The sequence below is a fragment of the Cnephaeus nilssonii genome, assembly GCF_951640355.1.
Source record: "Cnephaeus nilssonii genome assembly, chromosome: 20".
Lineage (NCBI taxonomy): Eukaryota > Metazoa > Chordata > Mammalia > Chiroptera > Vespertilionidae > Cnephaeus > Cnephaeus nilssonii.
The window spans coordinates 1,734,705-1,762,222 of record NC_137091.1 but is presented as its reverse complement, the minus strand read 5'-3'; the positions used below and the strand labels follow the sequence as shown (position 1 = coordinate 1,762,222).

General features: G+C 59.0%; 2 protein-coding genes across 3 annotated transcripts; one reads left to right on the top strand and one right to left on the bottom strand.

Annotated features, from left to right (window-relative positions):
• The first annotated feature begins 842 nt into the window (after positions 1–842).
• ARL2BP (ARF like GTPase 2 binding protein) lies at positions 843–8,255 on the top strand. 2 transcript variants are annotated; one of them, XM_079759422.1, is made up of 6 exons: positions 843–1,131; positions 3,383–3,444; positions 5,394–5,500; positions 6,378–6,463; positions 6,725–6,821; positions 7,216–8,255. In XM_079759422.1, exons 1-6 carry the CDS (start codon positions 1,094–1,096, stop codon positions 7,315–7,317), a joined length of 492 nt encoding a protein of 163 aa, XP_079615548.1. In that variant the 5' UTR covers positions 843–1,093; the 3' UTR covers positions 7,318–8,255. The 2 variants fall into 2 exon arrangements, with proteins under 2 accessions (XP_079615548.1, XP_079615549.1); XM_079759423.1 differs by having other exon boundaries at positions 843–1,135.
• Positions 8,256–8,460: 205 nt separating this feature from the next.
• PLLP (plasmolipin) lies at positions 8,461–26,148 on the bottom strand. Its single transcript, XM_079759421.1, has 4 exons — positions 25,910–26,148; positions 12,810–12,983; positions 10,301–10,423; positions 8,461–9,521 (listed from the first exon to the last, which is right to left on the bottom strand). The coding sequence occupies exons 1-4, from the start codon at positions 26,042–26,044 to the stop codon at positions 9,405–9,407; spliced, it is 549 nt and encodes a 182-aa protein (XP_079615547.1). The 5' UTR covers positions 26,045–26,148; the 3' UTR covers positions 8,461–9,404.
• Between the last annotated feature and the right edge of the window lie 1,370 nt (positions 26,149–27,518).

The window sequence follows — 27,518 nt, the reverse complement described above, 5'->3', positions numbered from 1 at the left end:
AGACACAAACCCCTGTACCCATGCACCACACACGTGGCCAAGATGTATACATGCACCCGGAGACGATGCCCAAGTGGTCCGGTCAAGAGAAATCTGCTCTAGGGAATCTTTTTGGCAAAATTTGGCAGCATCGGAGGGGACTTTTTCTGATTGCGACGTTCAAGGGAGTTCTATCCACTTACATCTCGCCTAACTGGCCAAGAAACATTGACTGCCGAATCTTCATATGTGACCCTGCTCCTCGTCCCAGACAGCCGCTTCTGGCGATGAGGCTTCCCTTCCGCGAGAGGGCGGAGCTGCCTGGAAAATCGGCCAGTATCTGCTTCTAAAACTCAGGATTGCCTCCCGAGAGATTTGCTATTTATAGTGCTCTTACAGTCCGCTTCAAACTTCATCTTCTTAAGTCCTGTAATGTGCAAATGGGGAAACTGAGGCACTTGGCTAGGATTCATTCCGTAAAACGGGGCTACGTGGGATTCCATCGCCGCACAAGGAGCGGACACATCAGCGAGCCCTCGGTGCTCTCCGAGGCCCAGCTACCCTCCCCCTTCCCCCCTCCCCCCTCCCCCCTTCCCCCCGCCCCCCCCACTCCCCACTCCCCGCCCCCCACTCCCCGCCCCCCACTCCCCCGCCCCCCACACTGCCTTCGCCCCTCTCCCCCCGCCCCTCTACCCCCGTCCCCCGACTCCCCCCACTCCCCCCGCACCCCCGCACCTGCCCCCGACGCGACTCCCCCACCTTTCCCTCACTTCCTCCTCCCGTTTGCCCGCCCCTGGCGTCGGCAGCGCGGTCTGTGATTGGCTGTCGGGAGCTGAGGCAGCGGAAGAGGTCGCGGTGACCATGGAGACGGGAGGCGGGCGCGGCGCCCCGAGGTCGGTCCCGCTCGGCCCGGCGCCGCTGCTCAGGCTCCCGCGGAGGCCCCGCGGGCACGGGCCGGGCGGCGCGGGGCTAGGCCGTGACCCGACCGTGGGCTCGGCGGCTCGGCCCCCGGTGCCAGTTGGGGCTCCGCGGAGCGGAACGGAGGTTGGGCCGGGCCGCGGCGGTGGGAGGCGGACGGGCCGGCTCGCTGCGCGGGGCGGAGGCGGCGGCGGCGATGGACGCCCTAGAGGAGGAGAGCGTGGTGCTGTCTTCGTAGGTGACCTGCCCGGCCCGCGGGCGCTCGGTGTCGGCCTCTCCCGTAGAAACGGGTCTCCCCGGGGGGGGGGGGGGAGGGCTGTCAGGCTGCGCCCCGTTCCCGTCCCTGGTGCGACCCTCGGTTCAGGCCCGGAGGACGGAGTGCAGGGCGGGTCACGCGTTAACCGGCGCCTCCCTCCCCCCCCCAGCCCGCCTCCCTCACCCCCCAGCCCGCCTCCCTCCCCCCCCCAGCCCGCCTCCCTCCCCCCCCCGCCCGCCTCCCGCCCCCACGCCCGCCTCCCTCCCCGCCCCCACGCCCGCCTCCCTCCCCGCCCCCACGCCCGCCTCCCTCACCCCCCCCGCCCGCCTCCCTCACCCCCCCCGCCCGCCTCCCTCACCCCCCCGCCCGCCTCCCTCACCCCCCCGCCCGCCTCCCTCACCCCCGCCCGCCTCCCTCACCCCCCAGCCCGCCTCCCTCCCCGCCCCCCCGCCCGCCTCCCTCCCCGCCCCCCCGCCCGCCTCCCTCCCCGCCCCCCCGCCCGCCTCCCTCCCCGCCCCCCCGCCCGCCTCCCTCCCCCCCCCGCCCGCCTCCCTCCCCCCCGCCCGCCTCCCTCCCCCCCCAGCCCGCCTCCCTCCCCCCCCAGCCCGCCTCCCTCCCCCCCCAGCCCCCCTCCCTCCCCCACGCCCGCCTCCCTCCCCGCCCCCACGCCCGCCTCCCTCCCCCCCCCGCCCGCCTCCCTCCCCCCCCCGCCCGCCTCCCTCCCCGCCCCCCAGCCCGCCTCCCTCACCCCCCCAGCCCGCCTCCCTCACCGCCCCCCCGCCCGCCTCCCTCACCTTTCCCCAGCCCGCCTCCATCCCCGCCTCCATCACCGCCCCCAGCCTGCCTCCATCACTGCCCCCCCCCCGCCCGCCTCCATCACCGCCCCCCAGCCCGCCTCCATCACCGCCCCCCAGCCCGCCTCCATCACCCCCCCAGCCCGCCTCCAAAACCCCCCAGTCCGCCTCCATCACCCCCAGCCCACCTCCATCACCCCCCAGCCCGCCTCCATCACCCCCCAGCCCGCCTCCCTCACCGCCCAGCCCGCCTCCCTCACCGCCCCCCCAGCCCGCCTCCTTCACTCCCCCCAGCCCGCCTCCATCACTCCCCCCAGCCCGCCTCCATCCCCCACCCCCATCCCGCCTCCATCACCGCCCCCAGCCCCCCTCCATCCCCCCGCCCGCCTCCATCACCGCCCCCCACCCCACCTCCCTCACCGCCCCCCAGCCCGCCTCCCTCCCCCCGCCCGCCTCCATCACCACCCCAGCCCGCCTCCATCACCACCCCCAGCCCACCTCCATCACCCCCCCCAGCCCGCCTCCATCCCCCAGCCCGCCTCCATCACCCCCCCAGCCCGCCTCCATCACCGCCCCCCCAGCCCGCCTCCCTCACCACCCCCAGCCCGCCTCCCTCACCCCCCCAGCCCGCCTCCATCACTGCCCCCAGCCTGCCTCCCTCACCCCCCCCAGCCTGCCTCCATCCCCCACCCCCAGCCCGCCTCCATCCCCCACCCCCAGCCCGCCTCCATCACCACCCCCAGCCCGCCTCCGATCTGTCGTCAGCCAAACCTGGCGGGTTGGGGCTGCCGAGGCGGACCCCGGGTTAGAGGGCCCTCGGCCACCAGGGCTCCTGGTCTCCCGGCCGTTCTCCGGCAGATGGGTGTCGGCTGCCGGCCAGATGCGGTGAGGAGGCCCACAGGGGAGACAGACGTGCGGAGGAGCCTTAAAGGGGTCCTGTGCGACCCCTTCCCATTTTGTGATTCTTGGTGTCACCCCGGGTTTTCTGAAAGGTGGAGCCATTGCTGTTCATCTTTGATGTCACAGATGCGCTCAGTGGGTTTTATTCTCCTTGGAATTGTTAGGTTAGACAGTAATTAATTGTCGAAGCTCAGTGATAGGACGCTCATTTCGCTCAGTGGTCGGCAAACTCATTATTCAACAGAGCCAAATATCAACAGTTCAGGGATTGAAATTTCTTCTGAGAGCCAAATTTTTTAAACTTAAACTTCTTCTAACGCCACTTCTTCAACATAGACTCGCCCAGGCCGTGGTATTTTGTGGAAGAGCCACACTCAAGGGGCCAAAGAGCCACGGTTTCGCACTCTCTTCCTCTCCCTTCCTCCCTTTTTTTATGCTATCCTTTTTTTTTTTTTTTGCGCATGTTTGAAAATGTACATAATCAATTTTTTAAAAAACTATTTGAAACAGCACCTAATCCAGGCATGTTTTTCAGCTCTTCCACCTCTGATGCAGAATTCGACGCTGTGGTTGGCTACTTAGAGGACATCATCATGGGTAAGCGCCTCGCCAGGGTGGCCTGTGCTCTTCTTACACCCGTGCTTTTAAGGACACTGAAATCAATTCGGAGAGTTAATTTTTAAGAGAGAAGACATCAAGCTGCGTGTAATTTTTAATGTAGCACAATGTAACATTAAGTCTTACTGTGATTTGTCTTAGAGGCAAACAGCCCATACTGCTTAAAACAACAAATCCCCACCGGTTCAGGCCTCACGAAAGAACTTTTCAGGAAACCCAACACCTAGAAGTTATGGGGCTCTTGGCAAAACTTCAGGAAATATTGATCTCTATATCAGAGACAAAGAGCAATTTAGTTTTCTGAGAATGAGAAAAGAATGCTGTTATTTGGTGTTACTAGCTGTGTCTCCTACTCTAGGTTAGTCTGAAAAAGTCACAAAGTTTGTGTATGTCCAGGCAGGTGTGGTAAAGGGTCATGCCCTTGAGTGTAAATACAGATGCTTCACCCCTAAGCTCTCATTCCGTGTGGGTCTGAGGGTTTGGGGGACACTGAGGAATACTTGGAATTCTTTTGCCTTTTATGGATACCTTGTGCCCTGTGGGAAAATGAACTTCTGTAAGCCCAGACTATTTATCACAAACTGGCTAGGGCTGTTGTGTATATCCTATCTAATAATAGACAGATATGCAAATTGACTGTACCTCCGACACACCCACAAGCCACACCCACCATCCAATCAGAGCAAGTATGCAAATTAACTCAAACGAAGATGGCTACAGCCACAGAGAGCAAGGTTTCCTAGGTAACAGAGGAAGCCAAGCTTTCCGCCTGCCCTTGCCAGGCCTAAGCCTCCACTCAAGCTACAAAGTTTCAATTATAGAAGGTAAACAAATTCAAACAAATGGCGGCAGAATGGAGCTTGAGAGAGCAGGCCAGGGTTGCCGCCGGCAACAGGGGAAGGAAAGCTTTCCGCACACCCTGGCCGGGCCCACCCGCTTAAGGCAACAAAGTTTCAATTATAACCCCAACACAAATGGCTGCAGGCCTCGGAGGGAGCCCCAGGCTTGGCTCCGCTCCAGGCTACAAAGTTTCAATTGTAGAAGGAAAATAAATTCCAGATACCAGGGCCTCCGCTTGGGTCGCCAGGGGACGTGGCCGGCCTGCAAACCACCACAGGCCCCTCGCTCAGGCCACCCCACACCCCAAGGGAACCCCCACCTGATCCGGGACACCCTTTAGGGCAAACCAGCTGGCCCCCACCCCTGTACCAGGCCTCTATCCTATCTAATAAAAGAGTAATATGCAGATTGATCATCACTGCAACACACAATATAGCTGCCCCCATGTGGTCAAAGATCCTGCCCCATGTGGACACAAGATGGCCACCACAAGATGGCCAGCAGGAGAGGGCAGTTGGGAGGCACCCTGCCTGCAAGGGAGGGCAGTTGAGAGGGACCAAGCCTGCAAGGGAGGGCAGTTGGAGGTGATCAACCCTGCAGGAGAGGGCAGTTAGGGGTGACCAGGCCGGCAGAGGAGGGAAGTTGGGGGCAAACAGGCTGGCAGCAGAGTGGTTAGGGGGTGATCAGGCTGGCAGGCAGAAGCGGTTAGGGGCAATCAGGAAGGCAGGCAGGCAAGCAGTTGGGAGCCAGCAGTCCTGGCTTGTGAGAGGGATCCCATATTGGAGAGGGTACAGGCTGGGCTGAGGAACAACTCCCCCCTCCGTGCACGAATTTCGTGCACCGGGCCTCTAGTTTAATTATAATTTTTAAAATACTAATAAAAAAGCCAGTTTGGCTAAGTGGGTAGAGTGTCAGCCTGCAGACTCAAGGGTCCCGGGTTTAATACTTCCTTGAAAAACCTTTAGTTTTCTCTCCTGGAGACTTGACTGTTGAGAAACCACTTCTGACATATAACTCCTGCCTCTTTATAAATCAGAATGGTTTTTAGTTTGACTTAAAAATAATAGTTGTTTTTTATTGTGGTTCAGATGACGAGTTCCAGTTATTACAGAGAAATTTCATGGACAAGTACTACCAGGAATTTGAAGACACAGAAGAGAATAAACTCATCTACACGCCTATTTTTAATGAATATGTAAGTGGATTTCTATTTCTCTTACCAGAGATTAGAGTTTCATTAAAATGTGAATTTAGAATCAAAAGGATGCTGAAATTTGCTTGACTTTTAAAATCTGCCACTGTACCCTGCCGGGAATTCTGTTAGAATCTGGTGTAGGTCTCAGCTCCTGTCACTTTCCTGCACACAGCTTTTGGGGCTGTTTTTCAAAAATTTGATGATTTCATCAACTTTTATTTCACAAGCTGTTTGGATTTGTCATAATTCTGCTTTCAGTTACAATCGGTGGGCTCACCACACCATGCATTTCTATGCTTTTGACCGTTTGGCTTTCACACACTCTTCCTATTACTAACCCAGCTATGTATGACTATCGGGTGAACATGAGAACCAAGACTAGAATCCAGGAACGTCCATTCTTGACCCTTGGGTGTTTCCCCTCTGCCACGGTCAGGGCCTCCTGGAATGCTGTCCTCTGGCTGAGAATGGGTTTGAGCCTCCAGGGCCTTCCTTTCTTATCATAGCAGCTTGGCAATCAATGCCGGCTCCCTCAGGCCAGGCCTCAGCTTCTAAGGACCCTGGACTGCCTCTGTCCAGAACTTCCGCGTATGTTCTGCACAGATTCCTTCTGCCCAGGAAGAAAAAGCCGTTCACTTCATTCCTCGCTTTCGGCCAGGGGTGGCGAGCCCTGCTGCCGTCCCTGCAACAACACATTGTGTGTGTTGTTGCCGTAAAATGGCCTGTGCGTGCGGCCAGGCAGTCCAAGAGGCCAGGAGCTGTGTTTTGGTCTCTGGTGTCCCCAGCACTCACCACAGGGCCTGGCACATAGGGCCGGCTCTTCGGACAGGCTTTCTGAAAAGCAGTCCTGAGGTCTGACAAGATCCTTCCCACTTAGATTTCTTTGGTGGAAAAGTACATTGAAGAACAGCTACTGGAGCGGATTCCTGGGTTTAACATGGCGGCCTTCACCACAACCTTACAGTGAGTTGAGCTTGACTCTGTGTTTTGCCTTTTTCACCTCCCTCTTCCTCCTCCTCCTCCTCCTCCTCCTCCTCCTCCTCCTCCTCCTTCTCCCCCTCCGGTCTGAAAAAAAAGACCCTCTTTTTCCAGTGTTGGACTATCAAGGCTGAGAGCACTTGGTGGTGGGGTCCCGGGTAGGAGGGCCTCAAAACCTTTGACCGAAGCCTTGCAGAGACAGTGTTTCGCATTCATTCGTGAAACAGCCACCCTCTCCTTTTGCAGGCACCACAGAGATGAGGTGGCCGGGGACATATTCGACATGCTGCTCACCTTTACCGATTTCCTGGCTTTTAAAGAAATGTTTCTGGACTACAGAGCAGTAAGTCACCCGTTTTGTTTTTTCCCTTTTTTTAATTCTGTGTTTTTAATAAGTCACTCTTGCCTGTTCAGGTGGCCACATTGAACCACTTAGAATGCTCTAGAACTGTCTAACACAAACCACCTCCCAGCCCCGCTGTGAGCCTGGCCAGTGGCACCTAGCGGGTGTCAGTGAGCTGCTGTCCTCCAGCCGGGACCTGGGATCCTTACTGAGGAATCACATTCTGTGGTTAAGACTGACCGTGGCCAGTGCTGAGCAAAAGTGCAAATCACCCTCCCTTCCTGTGCTCTGGTGCCCCACACTCCCCCCGAGCGCCCCCTTCCCCAGGCGGGTTCTGAGCTAGGGAGGATGTTCTTATGTCTTGCCTCTTGAAGTTGTTCCTTTTCCCGTGTAGGAAAAAGAAGGCCGGGGCCTGGACTTAAGCAGTGGTCTCGTGGTGACTTCACTGTGCAAATCATCCTCTCTGCCAGCTTCCCAGAACAACCTGCGGCACTAGGTCCCCTCCAGCAATGACATTGTTCAACATCAGCCAGTGCACGGGGAGAGACAGCAGCTACAGCTAGCGACGGAAGGATAGATCTTGGGGAGACCGGCTCTGTTCCACAATTCATTAACATCAAGTATTGATGGAGAAAAAAAAAAAATGGCATGCCCCTCCTGAGACCCGTTTCTTCAGGAAACTCTTGTGTTCTGTAACCCTAGTACTCCTCCCTCGGTGGCCATCTCTCTGGGGGCTTGAGTCGGATCCTCTGGACAAGTCCACGTCCAGCATTCCACCTGGGGGCTTCCCCCGCACACGTGTGGGGGTGTTGCATTCATGGGGTTTCACTGGTTGGGAGCATTTATCTAGGGTGTTCCTCAAGCATCTGCCAGACTTGAAACTTCTGGAGCTCCTATCACCACGATGTTGGCTGTCAGTCAGTCACCCGAGAGATGTCCTTTACCTAAAAGCTACATGTCCACGTCAACTCCTAGTCTTGCATCTGCAGGCCCTGTGTCACGGTCTTCCGGTCCCAATGTAGTCCCCCGTTTCCAGAACTCTCTTAAGCATTTTTGAAAGAAACTATTTTTTATAGATGAATACTCAGGCTAACCTAGTGGATATAATCGTGGAACTTCCACGATTACCCACTTCAAGATCAAAGTATTATATGCTTTTTAGTTGTTAGTGCCACAAACGCGGATGCTCTCTGTTGGGGCCCGCGAGCGTGTGCTTACGTGTGCTTCCGCTGACGTAGGTCAAGGTCCCCTTTTTTCAGCATGTGGGGGTTTGGACTGTTTCTGTGTAAATCAGGCGGTTAGATCTGCTGTTGGAATGGAGGGCCTGCAATGCCTTCTTCCTGTCGAAATCTTCCCACCGGGGCCGTGTTCTGCTGGCTAGCTCAGTTCCTGGTGTGTACCTTAGATTTTTTTTGAAGTAAAAATAAGAATCTACTGACTTCATGTGGCAGTTCTGGTTTTAAAGGATGAGCTATATATAGGCTGTGTGTTTTCTGTACTGATGTGGCGCTTATTAAATGCTTTTGTATCGTTAAGTAAAATTTGAGGTGTTTTGCAAGAACCAACTCAGACAAGTTCTTCCATCTTTATTTTTGTAAAAAATCAAACAAAAAAAATGAAAACAACAAAGTCACCACCAAGCACATGACAACTCACCAGGCAAGGCCTTGCTGCCCTGCCTCCATGTCCCAAGTGTCCAATCAGCAGGGTCAGGGAAGCAGCCGTATGGACGGTGCTTTCCCCATCGGGCTGTTAGAAAGCAGGGCTTGGGGAGGGAGGGAAGCCTTTGAGACAGGCTTTCCTCGTTGGGAAGCTGCTTGAAGCCAGTCTGCTCTAAGTAACCATAGTGCCCTAGCTGGTTTGGCTCAGTGGCTAGTCGGCCTGTGGATCAAGGGTCCCGGATTCGATTCCAGTCAAGGGCACGTACCATGGTTGCAGGCTCCTCCCTGGCCTGGGCCCTGGTCGTGTTCAGGAGGCAACCAATCCATGTATTTCTTTGACACTGATGTTTCTCTTTCTCCCTATCCCACTCTAAAAAAATCAATGGGAAAAAACCTCGGGTGAGGATTAACAAAAAAAAGTAAAAGTCTCAAAAAAAACAAAAAGCCGTAAGAGTGAAATACAGGGAAGAAGAGCATGCTGTCAGAAAAGTCTCCAGCGACATGTTGGTTTGGGGAGGGCCGTGTCGGCATTGTGTTTTCAGGACCCAGAACGGTCTCGTGAGCTAGCTCAGCGCTCCTAGAACAGACTGATGATACATACATGTTGCTTGTTAGGCTTATCTATGGTAGGCGGGGCTGCAGGTCTGGAGTCCCTGTTAGTGTGCTTAGTGCTGGTGGGGAGGCGGGGCCCCCCTCGGATGCTGGAGTCCTCTAGACAAAGCAGCCCGCCCGTCCCCCGTCACCTTCTGCTGAATAAGGGGGCCGCGCCGGAAGGATCCCGATTCCGTAGGAGTGTTGGGTGAGCCCACGTCTGGCGGTCAGACGGGAGCAAGTGTAGTCCCTTCTGGGCTGACCCGCGGGGCCACCCTGCATGTGACCCGGCTGCGGCCTTCAGCCCCACGGTGGGCCTTGGTCAGGTGGTTTAGGCATAGCCGCCAGCCATCTGACTGGTGGCCGCATTGCTGCCTACTCCTCGCCAGGCCTGGAAGCTGAAGAAAGCGCTCAGTCCATAGGCGATCATCACTAAGCACGCGAAGAACTGAAAGGAGAGGAGACACCTCGCTGAGCCGTCTGCAGCGTGGCCTGGGGGAGGGTGCGGTGACAGGGACACTGGCAGGAGGGGGGCAGCTCGGGGCAGGCACAGTGGGACCTAGGGCGGCTCCGTTAACCGGGACCACACCAACTCCTACTGAGCCACACACTCATCGAACACCTAATTGTTGGGGGGGGGGGCTGATGGTGCTGACATTACATTCCAGTGGGGGGAACCCTTAACCATGCAGACAGGTATGTGATAGGCAGCTGGACAACATGCTAACAAGCGTGATTGAGGGCAGGAGCTACTTTAGACATGAGTGATCTAGTTTTTAAAAGGCAACATTCCAAAGCTACCCTAGGAATCTTCTGGAATCCGTTCATGGGAGAGCCTGTGAATCCCCCCACATGGTCTAAACCAAAAGGTCTTTGCATGTGCCCTTTTCAAGGTAAGGATGGGGGCGATACTTTTTAAAGTTCTCGGGGGGGCGGGGGGGCGCCTACAATCCTTAGTGAGTTGCAACTGATTGACAGCCAAGTTCAAAGGTTAACCCAAACTTCTGTTCACCACAAGGTATTTCCCAAGCCTAGTGCTCCTTCGGGCCTTTCTGTTAACTGCGGGGGGGCCGAAAGCTCGGCTCCCCTGAGACCTGCTGAGTTAGGATGAGAACTCGGGAGGTGGCAGGTGCCTGGCCTCAGACCAGGGAGCAGAGGGGCCCAGGGGCACAGCCCTCGCTCCGGCCAATCCCCGGTCACGGCCGAGGCCCAGGGAGCCGTACTCACGGAGGCAGCCGCACGCTGGTTGTACGGCCGGGTGCCCTTCAGGGACGTCTGCTCGACCGAAGCGGAGCAGGTGATGAAGGCGGTGATGTAGAGAACGGTGGCGCCCATGTTAAACACCATCAGCTGGGGCGGAGAAGAGAGAACTGGCTGAAGACGGGAGACTTCCACAACTGGAGCCGCATGGCTCCCACTGGCACCCCCTGAGCAGCCAGCGTGGACGGGCACTGAGGAGCGGGGTGGAGACACCTGGGCCTCACAGGCGCAGCCCACCCAGGCTCTGCCCGGAGGCCATCTGAGCGGAGCACAAACATCAAGGCTTCGGGAGCTGGTCAGGGGCAGCGACATGCCCAGCGGGCAACACCCAGTCCCTATGGCAACAGGCCGAACGCAGCCTGTCACTGAGCGCACCAATCAGCTAAAGACTCCAGGCCCCCTCCCCGACCCCTTCCCACTGCAGGCCTGGGGGTGGGGGGGAGGGGGGTTCCACATCCCTCTCTGCCCCAAGTGGGAGGAATCTGTTCCCCTTTTGGCCACATTTTAGGCTCCAGGCAGGACCCGGAGCCAGACTGGCAGGGGGACCCTTAGCTGACAGCCAGGCCCAGGTGCCTTTTCCCCAGCCCGGGCCCTGGAGCCAGTTAACAGTCTTAACAGACACTGCGAACTGCTGGCCCTCAGACATGCTTGGTTCATCCCATAGTTTATCTTTTAAATTACCAACATTATAACATTAGATTCCATATGCAAACCTGAAGATGTCATAAAATCTTTCAATCGTAAAATACCAGGTCTGGCGCCAAGCGGCCGGCTTCCCCTAACAGCAGCTGGAACCGAGTGGAGGAGGTCCCTGTGGGCCGATGGTACCGGGCTCTCCAGAACCCACTCCTAACCCACCATTGCCTGCCCGGTAAAATCCCAGAAAAACCCCAACTCGGCAATCCCAACCCAGCCCCCCGGGAAAAGGCCTGGGAGGGTAAGAGACGGCCCAGCCTTCACGCCTGCCGTCAACCCTGAGGCTGGAGGCAGTTGGGCCCTCCATCCCCAGAGCCATGGGGGGGGGGGGGGGGGGCGACTCCCTCCTCACCCAGGACCTTCCCTGCAAGCCCGGCTCCTGCTGCACACGCTGCCCGGCTCCTGCCAGTGATGTCAAGATCCAACAAACCCGGTCTGTCTGGAGGATGACTCACGTTTCCTCGCTTTAAAAAGTCATTGAATCGCAAACAATGCTGCCTAGTCCCGGGCTTGCTTGTCTTACAGTCATGTGCCTCTGCGCTCTCTGCTCGCTGAGCGCCTCCATCCCAGCTGCAGGGGTTTTCCGGGTCAGAAACCCAGCGGCCTCTGCGTCTGGCCCGGCACGTCCTGTGCTCGCTGCGTCCTGAGGAGACTGACCTGGCAAACCCGGCTCCACCCTCCCTGGAGGCAGCGGGTGGACACAAGCGCCTCCCGCACACACCGCCCGCACACACCTCCCCGCACACACCTCCCCGCACACACCTCCCGCACACACCGCCCCGCACACACCGCCCGCACACACCTCCCCGCACACACCTCCCGCACACACCGCCCCGCACACACCGCCCCGCACACACCTCCCCGCACACACCTCCCGCACACACCGCCCCGCACACACCGCCCGCACACACCTCCCCGCACACACCTCCCGCACACACCTCCCCGCACACACCTCCCCGCACACACCTCCCCGCACACACCTCCCGCACACACCGCCCCGCACACACCGCCCGCACACACCTCCCCGCACACACCGCCCCGCACACACCTCCCGCACACACCGCCCGCACACACCGCCCGCACACACCGCCCGCACACACCTCCCCGCACACACCTCCCGCACACACCTCCCGCACACACCTCCCCGCACACACCTCCCGCACACACCGCCCCGCACACACCTCCCCGCACACACCTCCCCGCACACACCGCCCGCACACACCTCCCCGCACACACCGCCCCGCACACACCTCCCCGCACACACCGCCCGCACACACCTCCCGCACACACCTCCCCGCACACACCTCCCCGCACACACCTCCCGCACACACCTCCCGCACACACCGCCCGCACACACCGCCCGCACACACCGCCCTGCAGACACCGCCTGCACACACCGCCCTGCACACACCTCCCCGCACACACCTCCCGCACACACTGCGCAGCCTGGCAGGAAGAAAGACCAGCCTCCAGAGACCCTCTGCCACACAGGCTCAAACTCCGACTGCCCCCAAAAGAAAAAATATATTTAAGACTCCAAATGGCCTCTGGTCTCTCCAGCCAACAGCCCCGGACCTCGACTCCCTTCCCCGGAGAAAGCCAGGCCCGTGTCCTTCCTGGCTCGGCGCCCAGTGCCCAGGAAAGCTGCCACCAAGCCACCCACCCGCCCCCCCCGCTCTGTGGGCCAGCGCAGGGCCCGAGGGCTGCAGCCACCCCACCTGCCCCCGCTCATCGTGGGGAGGGCACACCCACAGCCCCGCCCCCGCCCGCCCAGACTCACCACCAGCGGCCAGGGCACCATGTACCACTTCATGTGCAGCTGAAACAGGTAGAGGACGAAGAGGACGATTGTCACCAGCCAGAGGAAGACAGCGACGAACATCACCCAGCCGTAGGCCGGGTACAGGTGGTACGGGGTGTCGGCGATCAGGGCCCACACCAGCAGCCCCAGCCCCTGAGGGAGGAGAGGGGCCGAGTCTCGCAGAGCGCCCAGCACTCGGCGGGGGCCACAGGCCAGGGCCCCCGGGGCCTGATGCTGGCGGGCTCCGTCACATTTCCATTTAGTCAAGAAATACTTACCGGCTCCTCCCGCACACCCTGCACACCCAGCCCTTGCCGGTAAGGTCCTCCCCTTTCGGTCTCAGCTGCATGTTACCTACTCAGGGTCCCCTCCTCCACGCAGGCTCCCAGAACTCTGGGGCTCCCACGGCTCCCCAGGCACCCACCCCCCAGGATGGAAATTCTGTTTCTTTCTGTGAGCTCCCCGAGAGCAGGATGACTGTCTCACGCAGAGACCAAGCTGTCGCGCCCCCAAGGGCCCCAGAGCACGGACCCCAGAGAGGCTGGCTGGTTTGAAACGTCGCTCCCCCGCCAGCTGCGTGACGGGCACATCTGCCAGCTCTCTGGGCCTTGGTCGCCTCATCTGCCAAGTGAGCGTACTGACCGCACCTGCGTCTTAGAGCTGCGTGGAGGGCCCGGATCTCCCATGGACGTGTTTGTCTAGTTATTCCCAGCCCTCCAGGCCACAGGGCTCCGACACAGCCCTGCTGGGGCCCCTGGGGGAACAGCAAAGGGCCTGTCTGCTCTAAGGCAGGGAGCTCAGGGGAGGCCCCTGCAACCCTCTCAGCAGTGAGTCTCTATTATCCCATCCCCCAACAGAAACAGAGGGAATGCGCCCTGGTTACCGGGGGCACCCGTGGGCAAAGGGCAGGATTTGAACCAGACCCGTCCTCCTCTGGAACCGGGCCGGAGAGCTCCTGGTGACGTGTGCAAACGAGGACACTGCGGCCTCTGGGCGATGGAGCTGCTGGATGAGCAGCGGGAATTCTGTTCCTTCAGGCCCCGCCGCCCTGGCCCGGGCCCAGGGCCCGCCTCGCTTTCTGCCCCAGAACAAGGAAGGTCCATTCCTCCATCCGAACCGGACGGACTGGTTCCCTGCCACCCCCACCTCCTCCCTCACGGCCCCAAGCATCCGAAGGGAGCACCCCCACCCAGGGCGCCAGGACGCCCCCCCTCAGGACAGGGCACCCCCACACTTGCTGACACCTCTGCTGGCCTGGGTGGCCCTCCTGGGGACCCACACTCTAGCGGGAGAAGGGACCAGACTTGTCTGTAACACAGTAAACCCCACTGTTCAGAGGAAGAGGGATGAACCCCAACTGCCACCTGCCTCCAGGCCGCCCGGCCCCTCTGCCCTGGCCCCGGTCCATTCATTAACAGGCCCCCGAGGAGCAGCCGTGGCTCGGACTGAACAGACCAAAGCCCTGCTCTCACCGAGGGAGAGCCGCTAAGCACCCAAGACCAGTGAGAGGTGGGGGGTCCGGGTAAGGGCTAGGGGAGAAACCCCAGCTGAGAGGGTCACTTGCAATTTTGGATAAGAGGCCAAGACGGACCTCAGTGGGAAGCAGACACCTGAGCAAAGGCGGAGGGGGGTGGGGAGGGGACGGGAGGGAGCAGCATTCTGCCTTTACACCTGGCCCCCGTCCCTGGCCTACATGTTCACCTGTCCCCACATGCTGTAGGCAGTTAGACAGGCATGAGCAGAGCACGGACCATGGGCCGCGTACAGGTCACCAGGGTGAAAAGCCCCAGGTGCCCAGCAAAGGACAATCAATGGTAGGTGGGACCTCACCCCAGGGTGACCTTTCCTCCCCTAGCAGATGGCTGGTCATGCGACTCGGACCCCTGACCTTTCCCCCGTGCAGACAACATCGAGGCCTCAGTTGGATTTCAGCTCCGGGCCCAGAGAGGCAACAAAACCAGCCTCGGGACCAGCTGCATCGGATAATGACCCCTGGCCTGGTGCTGGCCACTCAGTGGAGACCACACCCTGAACGGACACACCTGGCAAGCTGCTGCATCTGCGCTTGACACCTTCCCCGGGACCCCCCCTAAAACCTCCGCCCTTAAACCCCTCAGGACGGAGCCCCCAGCACACGCTCCCTCCTGGGAGCGAGCCCAGTGCCTTTCCCTCCCCCCCCACACCCGCCCTGCACCTCACCATCAGCTTCCTCACTCCCAAGCTCCCTTCCTTTACCTCTGGAACCTGTTTCCTCAGCCCGTTTCTTCCAGGCATTGCTGCTTCTACTCTGTGACTTACCCAACAGATGTTCTCTACAATTGGGTCTGGCTCTGAATCCTTTCCTGGCCAGAACCCATGTACCGAGGTTGCTGAACCAGGTTTGGTCTGACCCCCTGGTCTACACCCGGTGATGTTCCTGCTGCCTACACCACCATCACACACATACACCTTCGAGTCTGACTGTCACACACACACACTCTCTCTCACACACACACACACATACACACACACACACACACACACACACACACACACACAACCTCCTGCCCTAACCCTAAACTCTACACCACCTCAGCCAAGTGCTGAGATACAGAGAACTCTCTGGAAATCTTAAAGGTGCAGCTCCCCCTTCCCTTTTTTTTTCTCTAAAAACCTAAAGATTTCAGGTTAGGAATTTTCTCTTTAAATGAGAACTGTCCAAAAAAAAAAGGCACATTCACGTGTGCCCAGGACCTTTGCACCTCCCAAAGAATTTCTAAGCAAGTGGATAACAGATATTTTTGTTAGAGTCGCCTGCAAAGAAGAGAGAGATTCGTCACCAATGCCAGACCAAGAGGTGTTCGAGGTTCGGGTGGGCCCTAATCCAGGGACTGGTGTCCTTCCAGGAGGGAAGCTGGACACAGAGACAGAGAACGCCGTGTGAAGACGGAGGCAGAGCCTGGAGAGATGTGTCTCCAAACCAAGGAGCACCAAGGACTGCCGGTAACCACAGCCGGGAGGCCTGATCAGGTTCTCCTCCAGAGCCTCCAGAAGGAGCCGCCCTGGCCAACACCTTCATTTTGGACTTCCAGCCTCCAGAGCGGCGAGAGGGTACGTTTCTGTGGCTGTAAGCCACCCGGCGTGGGGAACGTTTGTTACGGCAGCGCTAGGAAAGAATACATCTCCCTGGGCTGCTCTCTGAACCTGCGGGCGGGGTCCTGATCTGCCTGGACTGTGGGACGCTGGCATCGGTTCTTGGCCTATTGCCTCTCTGGGTTCAAGCTCCGATCCTGCCACCTTCCTCGCTGCGTGGCTTCGGGCAAGTTGCTGGACCTCTCCGTGCCTCCGTGTCCTATTCTTCAAAGTGTGCCTACCTCCTGGGTTAGTTCAGAGATGTCGATGGAGAAATTTACAGGAGGTGGGCAAAAGCAGGTTTACGGTTGTTCATATGGAAAAAGACATGCAGGTTAGGATTATTACAAGAGCTTTAATAACCCAAAAGAACCTCACAAGGCAACTGTAAACTACTTTTGCCCACCTGTGTATAAGGTACTTAGACAGCACCCAGCGGAGACTTAACACTCAGTTCCTGTTCCACCATCACTGCCACGCTACGAAGTGCCAATGTGGGTTTTCCAGTCCATTCTCTGTGCCTGGACACCCTGGGTCTTAATAGGGTGTGCAGTTCCCAGGGGTGTGAGGCCCGGCGAGATAAAGAATGTATCTAAACTTCAGCCCCAGGCACGGTGCCTGGCAGATAAGGGCCTTGTGCCAACGTGGCCCCACCCACCTGCAGAGACGGGCTCAGCCGAAGGGGGCGGCCCAGGCGCTTCCTGGAGCTGCACGCCTGCTCCTCATAGGCTGAGGTCCCTGAGCAGAACTCTCTGTACCTTCAGACCTCAGTCTTCCCCTCTGTACAATGGGACCTCAGTCTTCCCCTCGGTACAATGTTCTCCAAGGCTCCCCTCAGTCTGAGGCCTGACACCCCTCTACACAGGCCTCCTCCAGGATGACCCAAAGCCCGCTCTCCCATCAACCCCACGAGGGCTAAGCTAATTTCTCTCTTTCCCAAAGAGGGTCACCCCAAGTCTGCCTTTAATCCTCCCCACTCCCTGGGCTGGGTCAGACCCTTGCAGATTCGCTGTGTGGCACTGGGGGAATCACCTAACCTTTCTGTTCTGTTTCGTCATCTGACACGTGAGGAGGTCGGGGAGGGGTGCTGTGCAGGTCAGTTCCAAGCTGTAGTGGGCATGAGCGGCCATGGGGCTTAGACCGTCGGGGCGTTAGGGAGAGAGAGTAAACCCGGGAGGGACAGCGCCTCAGCCTGGAGGCCGGCACTGGGGTAGGCAGGTCAGAGAACTGACTACGGGGCTCCAGGCGGGTGGGGTCTGTGGCGCTGGTGTCTGAGGGAAGGCAGGCCTGAGGCAGCCAGAACTTCTACTTTTCAAAAGGCATTGGAATCTGAATTTCTAAAAGTCTTCTGCTTTTTGTTGTTGTTGTTAATCCTCATATGAGGATTTTTTTTCCATTGCTTTTGAGAGAGAATGGAAAGGAAGGATGGGGGTTGGTGGAAGGAGAGAGAGACAGAGAGAGAGAGAGAGAGAGAGAGAGAGAGAGAGAGAGAGAGAGAGAGAAAGAGGAGAGTGAGAGAGACACACATTGACTGGTGTTCTCCTGCTCATGCCTGGACTCGAGACCAGAAATCACCCTTAGGTCCACGGGTGGACATTGTAACCACTGAGCAAACTGGCCAGGACAAATCTTCAGCTTTTTAAACATCGAAAAGGAAACCAAATGTTTTAGACAAGTGCAGGGGCAGGGGCCACCCAGCATCCCCCAGGACTCCCTCCCCCCCCCAACTGCACCGTCTGGGAAACTGAGGCCCATGAGGGGAACCTTGTCCCAGGGTTCCCCCTCGCAGGGACACATCTGGGCATCTGAGGACACTCAGAACTTGGCCTGGCCAGGCCCAGCCTCCACCCGCCCTGGCCCTTCTCCCCAGAGTGAAAGGGACTTTATGGGGACAAAAAGCCGCCTATTGTGCCACAGGAGACAAAGGCGCAGGGACAGAGGCTCCCGGCCCCCGGGCTGGCCACGACCCCACAAGCCACCCCTCCCCTGTCAGGCGTGGGGGCCGCTCGGAATTCCCGCGCTTACTCTGAGCATCTGCACTCTGAGCATCCGAGAGCCACGGCGAGAGCCACGGCGAGAGCCACGGCGAGAGCCACGCGCGAGAGCCACGGCGGTGCGGGGGACAGAGCAGCTTCACAACCCGCAGGGCTGGCTGCCAGCCCGGGGCGGCAGGCAGCGCCCTAAGCCTCGCTTTCCTTAGCTGCAAAGGGGGCGTGAGTCACCGAACCCAGCCCTCCAGTCACTGAACAAACACCGGGGCCCTCCCGTCCGTGCCGGGCGCCCAGGCTGTCACAGGGAGCTCGGCCAGGCTGTCACAGGGAGCGATGACACGGTCACCTTCAGGGCTGTCCAGCGGCGGCCTCTATCGCACTACCTGCTGTTCCCCAGGCACGGGTTTCAGACTGAGGTTTTTTTCAATTCGCAGAACCTGACCTTTGGCCCCTGCCTTCCTGCCCTGACCTCTCCGTGAGACCCTGAGGTGCCACCCTGGCCCCTCCCCTTTGGGCAAACAGGAGGGTCCAGCCCAGCCCCACCACAAAGGACTGTTTGTGTCCAGGTTGGAGCTCCCGGGCTGCCAAGAAAAACAGGCCCCCCTCCCCCTCTGACCTCGCCCCTAACCCCATCAGGTTCCCATTAGCCACGGGGACCAGGGCAGGACCCCTCAGCTCCCCAGACCATGTGTGAGCAGGACATGGGGACCTGGCCCTCACTGAATTCCACCACAAACAACTCACCAGCTGACAAGCAGTGGCCAACACCTGGCCTTGCCATGTGCACAGAACAGCGACTGTCCACCCGTGGACAGCTTCCCAGCCCTTACCCCGCCCCCCCCGGCCCTGCCACGGGCCTGGTCCTCTTCCCCGTTACAGAGGATGAAGGAAACAGCCCAAGGTCACCCCGCCAGTAACACTACTGCTTGCTGCTGTGTGATCCCGGGAAAGTGCCTTCCCCTCGCTGGGCCCGAGGGACCTTCAAGCGGCACCTGCCTGGCTGTTCGGGTCCCTACAAACGCCCTGAACTATTTTTTTACTCAATTTTCATGTGCTTGAAAGATTTTTTGCTAAATTATTTTATTTATTTTTGAAATCTGTAATATATATGACTTTTAAATCACAAAAAAGTGGGAAACCTGCATTATCTATCATAATAAAAGCTGACTATAAAATTAAGTACAATATAGAACAACGTTAGTATATCCTAGACAGATACAGCTGCCTGCCAGGGCCCAGCTCCCTCTTAAAAAGGGGGAGGTGGGATGGGAAGGTGTTAAAGCCGACTCTCAGGATGTGACATTTTCAAGTTCTACACAGAATTGCTTTATTGCCTTTAGAAAGTCCTAACTGGGAACCAATTGCCAGAAGCCAAAAAGAACAAAAGAAATTCAACAACATAAAAGCAAAAGTGTGAGGTGAAAACAAAACAAAACACCATGAGCAAAATAAAAACAACAACTAGTAAAAATCATCTGCAAATCTCGTGGAGCTTGTAGCAATGGGAACAACTCGGTCGGACGGGGAAGAAATACAGACCAGGGAATACAAATGGCTCCTAAACGTGTTTCAAAAGGTCAACCTCACTCACAAGACTACAGAGCATGCTGACCCGGCCCGCCGTTCGCCCATCAGGCTGGGCATGTGAGAGGGGGCTATTCACCCTGGCGGGAGGCCGTAGGACAGGCGCTGTACCGGGAGGCACACGGGTGTGTGTGGGGGGACGGGTGTGACCTCTACAGGGGACGTTTGGCAATCTCTGTCAAAATCATGAGCACAGCCCTGGCCAGTGTGGCTCAGTGGATAGAGCGTTGACCTGCGGACTGAAGGGTCCCAGGTTCGATTCTGGTCAGGTCACATGCCTGGGTTTCGGGCTCGATCCCCAGTAGGGGGCGTGCAGGAGGCAACTAATCAATGACTCCCTCATCATGGATGTTTCTATCTCTCTCCCTCTCCCTTCCTCTCTGAAATCAACAAAAATAATTTTTTTTTTTTAAATCACAAACACACACCAACCCCCCAACCCAGCAGTCCCCCTTCTGGAAACGTGGGGCACAGATGCACCTGGTGGCTGGGACAGCAGGGTGGGCAACAGCAAGAGGGAAGCCCAAGTGTCTATCATCGCGGGGGGCGGGCCGGCAATTCACACCTCAGCGCACAGGAGACCCTTACACAAGCCCCAGGCCACCCCGAGACCAAAGGCCGCCGAGGCACATTTTCCAGGGAAAAGGGTGCAGAAGGACGTGTGTGCGTGTGTGTGTGTGTGTGTGTGTATGTGTGTGTATGTGTGTGTATATGTGTGTATGTGTGTGTATATGTGTGTATGTGTGTGTGTATGTGTGTATGTGTGTATGTGTGTATGTGTGTGTATGTGTGTGTATATGTGTGTATGTGTGTATGTATGTGTATATGTGTGTATGTGTGTATGTGTGTATGTGTGTGTATGTGTGTATGTGTGTATGTATGTGTGTGTATATGTGTGTATGTGTGTATGTATATGTGTGTATGTGTGTATGTGTGTGTATGTGTGTATGTGTGTATGTATGTGTGTATGTGTGTATATGTGTGTATATGTGTGTATGTGTGTGTATGTGTGTGTATGTGTGTGTATGTATGTATGTGTGTATGTATGTGTGTATGTGTGTGTATATGTGTGTATGTGTGTATGTATGTGTGTGTGTGTGTGTGTATGTGTGTGTGTGTGTGTGTGTGTGTGTGTGTAGACTATCTCCCTGGGGTAAAGTGGGGAGAGGCAGGCATCTGCAGCCACATTGGCGTAGATCTCCTTAAAAACAAGGGCCCCTCTAACCAAAAGGGATGGGGATTTTTCACTGCGCTCTCTCCCACTCTACCGGACTCCGGAGCGTTGTAAATACATTACTTATTAAAGAAAGTAAGTAAATAAAGGATTAGAGAAAAGGACACACGCGGCGCGATGGGCACTGGCACAGAACATCTGGGTGCACTGCCTGGGACGGGGACGGGGAGGGGGAGGGGAGCACGGCTGGGCACAGGGTCCCAGGCCCCATCGGTGCTCTGTTAAGTGGGGGTGCGGCTCTGTGTAGAAATATTTACCAACCGGCCCCCGAACCCCACACACAGACTGGTGGCTGCCTCGCAGGCCGGGTCAGGGGGGGACAAGAAAGACCGTGTTGCCATGGACCACCCTTGGTGCTGTTGGAATGTTGTGCTTTTGTCCATCATTTTCCAAACCATTTGTTATTTGGGGCCCTCAACAGAGAAACGGCTGAAAGGGAGGCGGCTCCGTGACGCTATGGGATGCCCTGAAAGGGTCAGAAACGAGGGAGGCAGCTGTAGGGCAGGCGCCCTGGGTGTGAGAAAGCAACTTCCTGAACGACGCACAGAACAAAGACACCCGTGTTTCTTTAAACGCACGGGAAAAGACCTGCAACGCCCCAAACAGTGGTTCCCTTGGGGAGAGGGGTAGGAGATCCAAGAATAACTTTAGCCTTGTCTGTAGTAGGTTTTCTTTTTTAAGGAGGGTGTGTTCGTATATTTATAACATAATTATAAATTAATTCGAAATAAGCCAGCACCCTCCCAGCCACACACGGGGTGGGCGGAGCTAACAATGCCAAGCAGGGTTTGCTCTGTGTTGGGAGAAGCCCCTGAGCTTGCAGGGCCTGGAATGCAGTGCCAAGGACACCGAACCCACAAACCTCAGAGCCAAGGAAAGCCCAGGGACCCCAACACTGCATCCCCAACGCAACCAGCCTCTGCTCACGCCTCAGACCTGAGCAGCCTCAGCTAGGCAGCCTCTTCTTGGAGGCCAGCTGACCTTCAGGCCCTGCGCTCCCCGCACCCGGAGAGGAGCTGGCCTGCCTGCTGGGGCCGAAGGCAGAGCCAGGGTCAAGGAGGAAGAACTTCCTAACACTCCCAAGTGCCCAGGATGGAGCAGGCCGCACTGAGAGGGACTGAGCTCCCTGTCTCTGGAAGCATGCAAGCTCATGTTGAGCATGCACCCAGGGACCTCTGGGAGCAAGCGTGAGAGCCCTAGGATTCTGACACGGTGAACCCTAGGTGCCCTCCATCCCAATATACTCAGCGACAAGCTCCTGGCAGGCATTGTCCTCTACAGTCCTCGCAATCCCACAGTCACCATTTCACAGACAAGAACACTGAGGCTCAGGGAAATCAGGGCACTTACCCAAGACCACACGGCCAGGAAGGGACAGAGGCAGGATTTGAACCAAGGGCTGTGCTCCCACCAATACTCTCAGCATCACCCGCACTGGATGCTGGGTCATTGTGATCGAATGCAGGTGAGGCTTCTGACCTGTTGATTCACCTGCAAACTGGTTTCCCAAGAGGCAGGACAAGAGGAAGGACGGAGGGTGCCACGCTCAATGGTGCTGTTGCCACAGGACATTCACACGGCTCCTACATCTTGGGCCTCAAGGATGCCCTGGCATGAGCTATGGTCTGTTCTGACCCTCCTTAGTACCGCCTCCTCCTCCCATTTTACTACACCCTTTAGCTCGCACTTCTGTCAGGGAGCCTTCCCTGAGTGGCCCTGGCTCCCGAAAGAGTCTCCCTTCCTGAAGTCCCTCCCCTTCTCCTCCAAAGCATAGGAACACCCATCCCCCAACAAAAAACAACACACTAAAAACAGGAAGCAGAGCTAAAGCCAGGGTTTGAAGTTCCGGATCTGAGTGCAAATCCCAACCCTGCCACTTTACCCTCCCACCTTGGGCAAGTTCTCCGCCCTCTCTGAGCCTGTTGCCCATCCACTTTCTTCCCAAGACTTGGGGAGGATTTAAAAAATAATAAACATATGGTCACGCAACAGCACCCACTTTATGCTTATTCTATAAAGGCTTTGGGATCAGCCATAAGCACAAATTAACATGACCTTCCACAACATTCTTACACCCTCTAGCCACACAAAAATCTGCAGCATCAAACCTCCAGGTTTTTATCATCCAAAGAGTTGTCTCTAGATCAAACGTGCCTGCTTCCTTTTCCAAGATGCTATCTGCGTAAATTCACCATGTTTCCCCTTTTGCCCAGGCCGCTAGGAAGCTCAACAAAGAATAAGAGCCTTAAACTTGCTGCAAATTGCTGGCACAATGATCTCTTTGGGACTAACGCTCATTTTGGAACTAGATAAGGAGGGAGGGTTGATAAATCAGTGAACACTGAGGGTGGTTCTTTAGGACACATTTCACACCAGACGAAGAGCCTACCTCCTGCGCCCACCCCACCCCTCTCCTCCCAACACACACCTGGGCCACTTCACCAAATCCCGGGGAATGGAGAATCACTCTCATCTTCCCATTTCCCACCTCCTCCAGGCAGCCTTCCCTTCAACAGCACCAGACCCTGTGCCTGGTGGGAAAATAGCTGATTGTGATCCTTAGGGCACAGGCCAGAAAAGTCAGGGTTTACCTCCCCTAGGAAGGAGGGCTGTGAGATCTTGGACAAAGAACTGACCTCTCAGCCCCAGTTTCCTCACCTGTAAAAGGGGGGGGGGGGGGATAAGAGGATCTAAAGCCCTTTGGGTACCTGACTAGTGAACATCTCCCTCCTCCTCCCCCCACCCCCCCAGCCTCAGACCCAATGGAACTGTCCGTTGCCAGAGAAACAGCTGGGGAAGCAGGTTCTCCCACAAGCTGATTGGTGAAGGCACTAAAAGGAGGAGATCTTCAGAACTCTGATGGGAGACCCTCATCCTCTGCACCCCAAAAGGCACCTGTCACACCCAGGCCCTGGGAGTCTAGAGACCTAAGTGCCAATCTCCACTACAGGACTGCGTTCTATCTAGACCTCAGTGTCCACATCTGTGTGATGGGACCCAAATGTTCAAGACTGGTCTGTGAGCCCACAGGGCGCCCCCCCCCCCGCTCCGCCCCCCCCCCCCTGCCCCCGGCCACGGCAACCAAGACAGAGACACAGGCCTCCTCTGGAGGAAGCCACAAGGTGCTTGTAGGTGTTAGGGGCAGAAATGGAATATTGGGGACTAGCTATAGTTACAAGAAATCACGCTGTTAACTGTGATTGCCTTGTTCTGACTAAAGAAAGGACATTCTAACCTGGAGGTTGTACGCCCTGGGACCTGGGAGTCACCTTGGAAGGCGTCCTTTTGCTTACTTCCCTTGTAATCTTTGTCCTACGGCTGGTTTGTGGGGGGCGGGGTGCAGGCAGATGTTGGTGGGTGACCTGGCTCTCCCTTCCTGCAGGCATTACTGGATTCACCCCGTGTCTGCTTAGCTGGCTCCAGCAGTGACAGGCAGCCTGCACCCAGTGGCTGTCGGGTTTCACGGGCACCGCAGATGCTCTTCTTAGTCCAGATTCCTCCAGTTCCACTCACTCCACCCTCACTGTTCTCATGCGAAAGGAGCGCATGCTTAGGTCCCGTCCACCCCGGCCAACCCTAGGGGTCCCCCGTCCGCTGGTCACCGCAGCCCCCCTGCGACCCTCCCTGGCCCACCCGCCTGAGCCCGCCGAGCACAGGCACCGACAAGGCTCCTCCCCAGTCCCTCTCTGCCTCCGGCCCCCACAGCCCGGCTCACGGGGCACCCCGCCCTTTGAGCCCCCTCCCCGCCCAGGCCTCAGGTTCCAGGGAAGCCCTGCTCCACAGCCGCCTCTCCTCGGTGACCCTCCCGGGCTCGGAGCTGGCCTCCTCCGCCGCCCCTCCCCACCGTGGGCCCGGCTCCCGCTGCTCCCGCGGGCCCTCCACCTCCGCCCGGAGCCTCGCCCACCCCCGGCGCCGGCTCCGGAGTCCCCGACCGCACCCTCCCCGAAGCAGCTCCCGGGGAGGAATTAAAGATGCAGGTTTCTGATCCCACCCAACCCCACATTTTCCCGGGGTGGGACCCAGAGGCCAGTTTCCACAGCCCCTCCGGGAGCAGCGGGCCGGGTGCGGGGGGCTCACCGGAGGGCTGAGGAGTTGGGACCGGAGATGGCACTGGCCGGGGAGGCGGAGGGGCGCCGGGGGGCGGCCTGTGCTCAGGGGACCCCGCCTCCCAGCCTGGCCTGGCCACCCGCTAGGACCCGGCGGGGGGCGGCGGGAGAGGCCCCAAAGGAGAAGGGGCCCTGGCCACCTCCGGGGCCCCGAACGCCCCTGAAAACGGCCCGGCCCTCGGCTGGGGAGCAGCACCCAGCTTCGCCCCGGCCCGGGCTGGTGGGGAGGGCAGACGGCGTCCCCGGCCGGCCGCCCGCAGCCTCGGCCCCGGCTCCCCGCAAGTCACCCCGGCGCTGGGCGCGGCGCCCCGGCCCGCGAGGCCGCCAAACCGGCCGGAACCCGGCGGCTCACCCGGCGAGGCCAGACGGGCCGGCTCCCGGGGCCCACAGGGCCGGGCCGAAGTTCAAGTGCCGGGACGGCTGTGCCCTCTCGGTTAGACCGGGGCGCCCTGGGGTGCGGCCCCGCGGACGAGCTGGCCGAGACCGGACTGGGATTTGGGCCGGGGCCCGGGGCTGGGCTCTGTCCCGGCGAAGGCTGACCGAGTCGTACGCGGGGGCCGTGGCTTCTGTGAGCGCGTCTGTGGGGGCCCCTGGGGCACCGGGGGTGACGGGGCGTCTGTGGGGGCCCCTGGGGCACCGGGGGGCGATGGGGCGTCTCTGGGGGCCCCTGGGGCACCGGGGGTGACGGGGCGTCTGTGGGGGCCCCTGGGGCACCGGGGGGCGATGGGGCGTCTGTGGGGGCCCCTGGGGCACCGGGGGGCGATGGGGCGTCTCTGGGGGCCCCTGGGGCACCGGGGGTGACGGGGCGTCTGTGGGGGCCCCTGGGGCACCGGGGGTGACGGGGCGTCTGTGGGGGCCCCTGGGGCACCGGGGGTGACGGGGCGTCTGTGGGGGCCCCTGGGGCACCGGGGGGGCGATGGGGCGTCAGCGGCCTCCGAACCCGGGCGCAGGGACGGCAGCGGGGACTCTGGAGGGGGGAGGGCCCCAGGGTGCTCCCGCGTGTGGGCCGGGCTTGGGGTGCACGAGGCGCTGAGGGGGCCCCGGCGCGCTCACCAGCTGCAGCAGCATGAGCGCCCCGACGACGGAGCGCACGAAGCCCGGGTCCGGGCGCAGCGCGGAGACCGGGGCGCCGGCGCCCTGCGCGGGGCTGCTGGTCCGCGTGCTCACTTTGGACGGGAACTCGGCCATCGCGGCTCCGCTCGCCGCGCCTCCCGCGGTGGGTGCCGGCTCCGCGCTGCTCCCGGGGACCCGCTCCCGCCGCCGCTCCCGGCGCAACGCGCGGCGCAGACGGAGGGCCCCGGAGCCGCCCGCCCGGCCCCGCCCCGCCCGGCCCCGCCCCCGCCCCCGCCCCCGCCCGGCCCCTTAACCCTTCGCTCGCCGCCGCGGGCCCCGCCCCTTAACCCTTCGCTCGCCGCCGCGGGCCCCGCCTGCGGACGCACGGGTCGCGTGGTTCCGCTTTAGGACGGGAGACTGAGGCCGCAGCCCGGGAAAGGGTGCCGCCGGCTGCGCGTCCGGCCCCGGGGGGCCGCCTGCTGGACTCGGCGCCGCGCTCCGAGCGCTCCTGGGCGGGAACAGCGCCTGGGTGTCCAGGGCGCCGGGGCCCTTCGGCCGCCCCCGAGCCTCTTCTCTTCCCCGAAAGCGGGGCCAGCATCCCGGGAGGGAGACCGAGCGCGGCAGGGGAGGGGGTCTGTGAACTGTGGGCGCCTGTGGCTTGGAGCACGCTGAGCCTGACTGGGAGCTCCGGGCCTCCGTTCCGGCTGTGGTGGAGGGTGTGCACCGACCTGCCCCACCGAGCCGGAGCCGGTGCAGAACGAAGGCGGCCCCGAAGGCAGCGGGGCGGGGTCACTGAGAAGGCGGGAGATGGTGTTGGGATTAAGGTTTCATCGCCCCCCGCACCCTCACACACACACACACAGACACACACACACACACACACACACCACATACACACACACCCTCACACACACACACACACACACACCCTCACACACATACACACACACACCCTCACACACACACCACACACACATACACACACCCTCACACACACACCCTCACACACACACACACACCACACACACACCACACACACATACACACACATACACACACACACCCTCACACACATACACACACCACACACACATACACACACTCACACACACACACACTCACACACACACACACACCCTCACACACACACACACACACACACACACCACATACACACACACCCTCACACACACACACACACACACCACACACACACACACCACATACACACACACCCTCACACACACACACACACACACACACCCTCACACACATACACACACACACCCTCACACACACACCACACACACATACACACACCCTCACACACACACCCTCACACACACACACACACACCACACACACACCACACACACATACACACACATACACACACACACCCTCACACACATACACACACCACACACACATACACACACTCACACACACACACACTCACACACACACACACACCCTCACACACATACACACACACACCCTCACACACACACCACACACACATACACACACCCTCACACACACACCCTCACACACACACACACACACCACACACACACCACACACACATACACACACATACACACACACA

Excerpts from the sequence above, each read along its gene's own strand:
- ARL2BP (XM_079759422.1), top strand. The coding sequence starts at position 1,094 with ATGGACGCCCTAGAGGAGGAGAGCGTGGTGCTGTCTTC. Across the intron at positions 1,132-3,382 it reads GAGAGCGTGGTGCTGTCTTC|CTCTTCCACCTCTGATGCAG; the intron begins GTAGGTGACCTG and ends CATGTTTTTCAG. Across the intron at positions 6,464-6,724 it reads GCCTTCACCACAACCTTACA|GCACCACAGAGATGAGGTGG; the intron begins GTGAGTTGAGCT and ends CTCCTTTTGCAG.
- PLLP (XM_079759421.1), bottom strand. The coding sequence starts at position 26,044 with ATGGCCGAGTTCCCGTCCAAAGTGAGCACGCGGACCAGCAGCCCCGCG. Across the intron at positions 12,984-25,909 it reads CGCTCATGCTGCTGCAGCTG|GGGCTGGGGCTGCTGGTGTG; the intron begins GTGAGCGCGCCG and ends CTCCTCCCTCAG. Across the intron at positions 10,424-12,809 it reads TGGTGCCCTGGCCGCTGGTG|CTGATGGTGTTTAACATGGG; the intron begins GTGAGTCTGGGC and ends TCTCCGCCCCAG.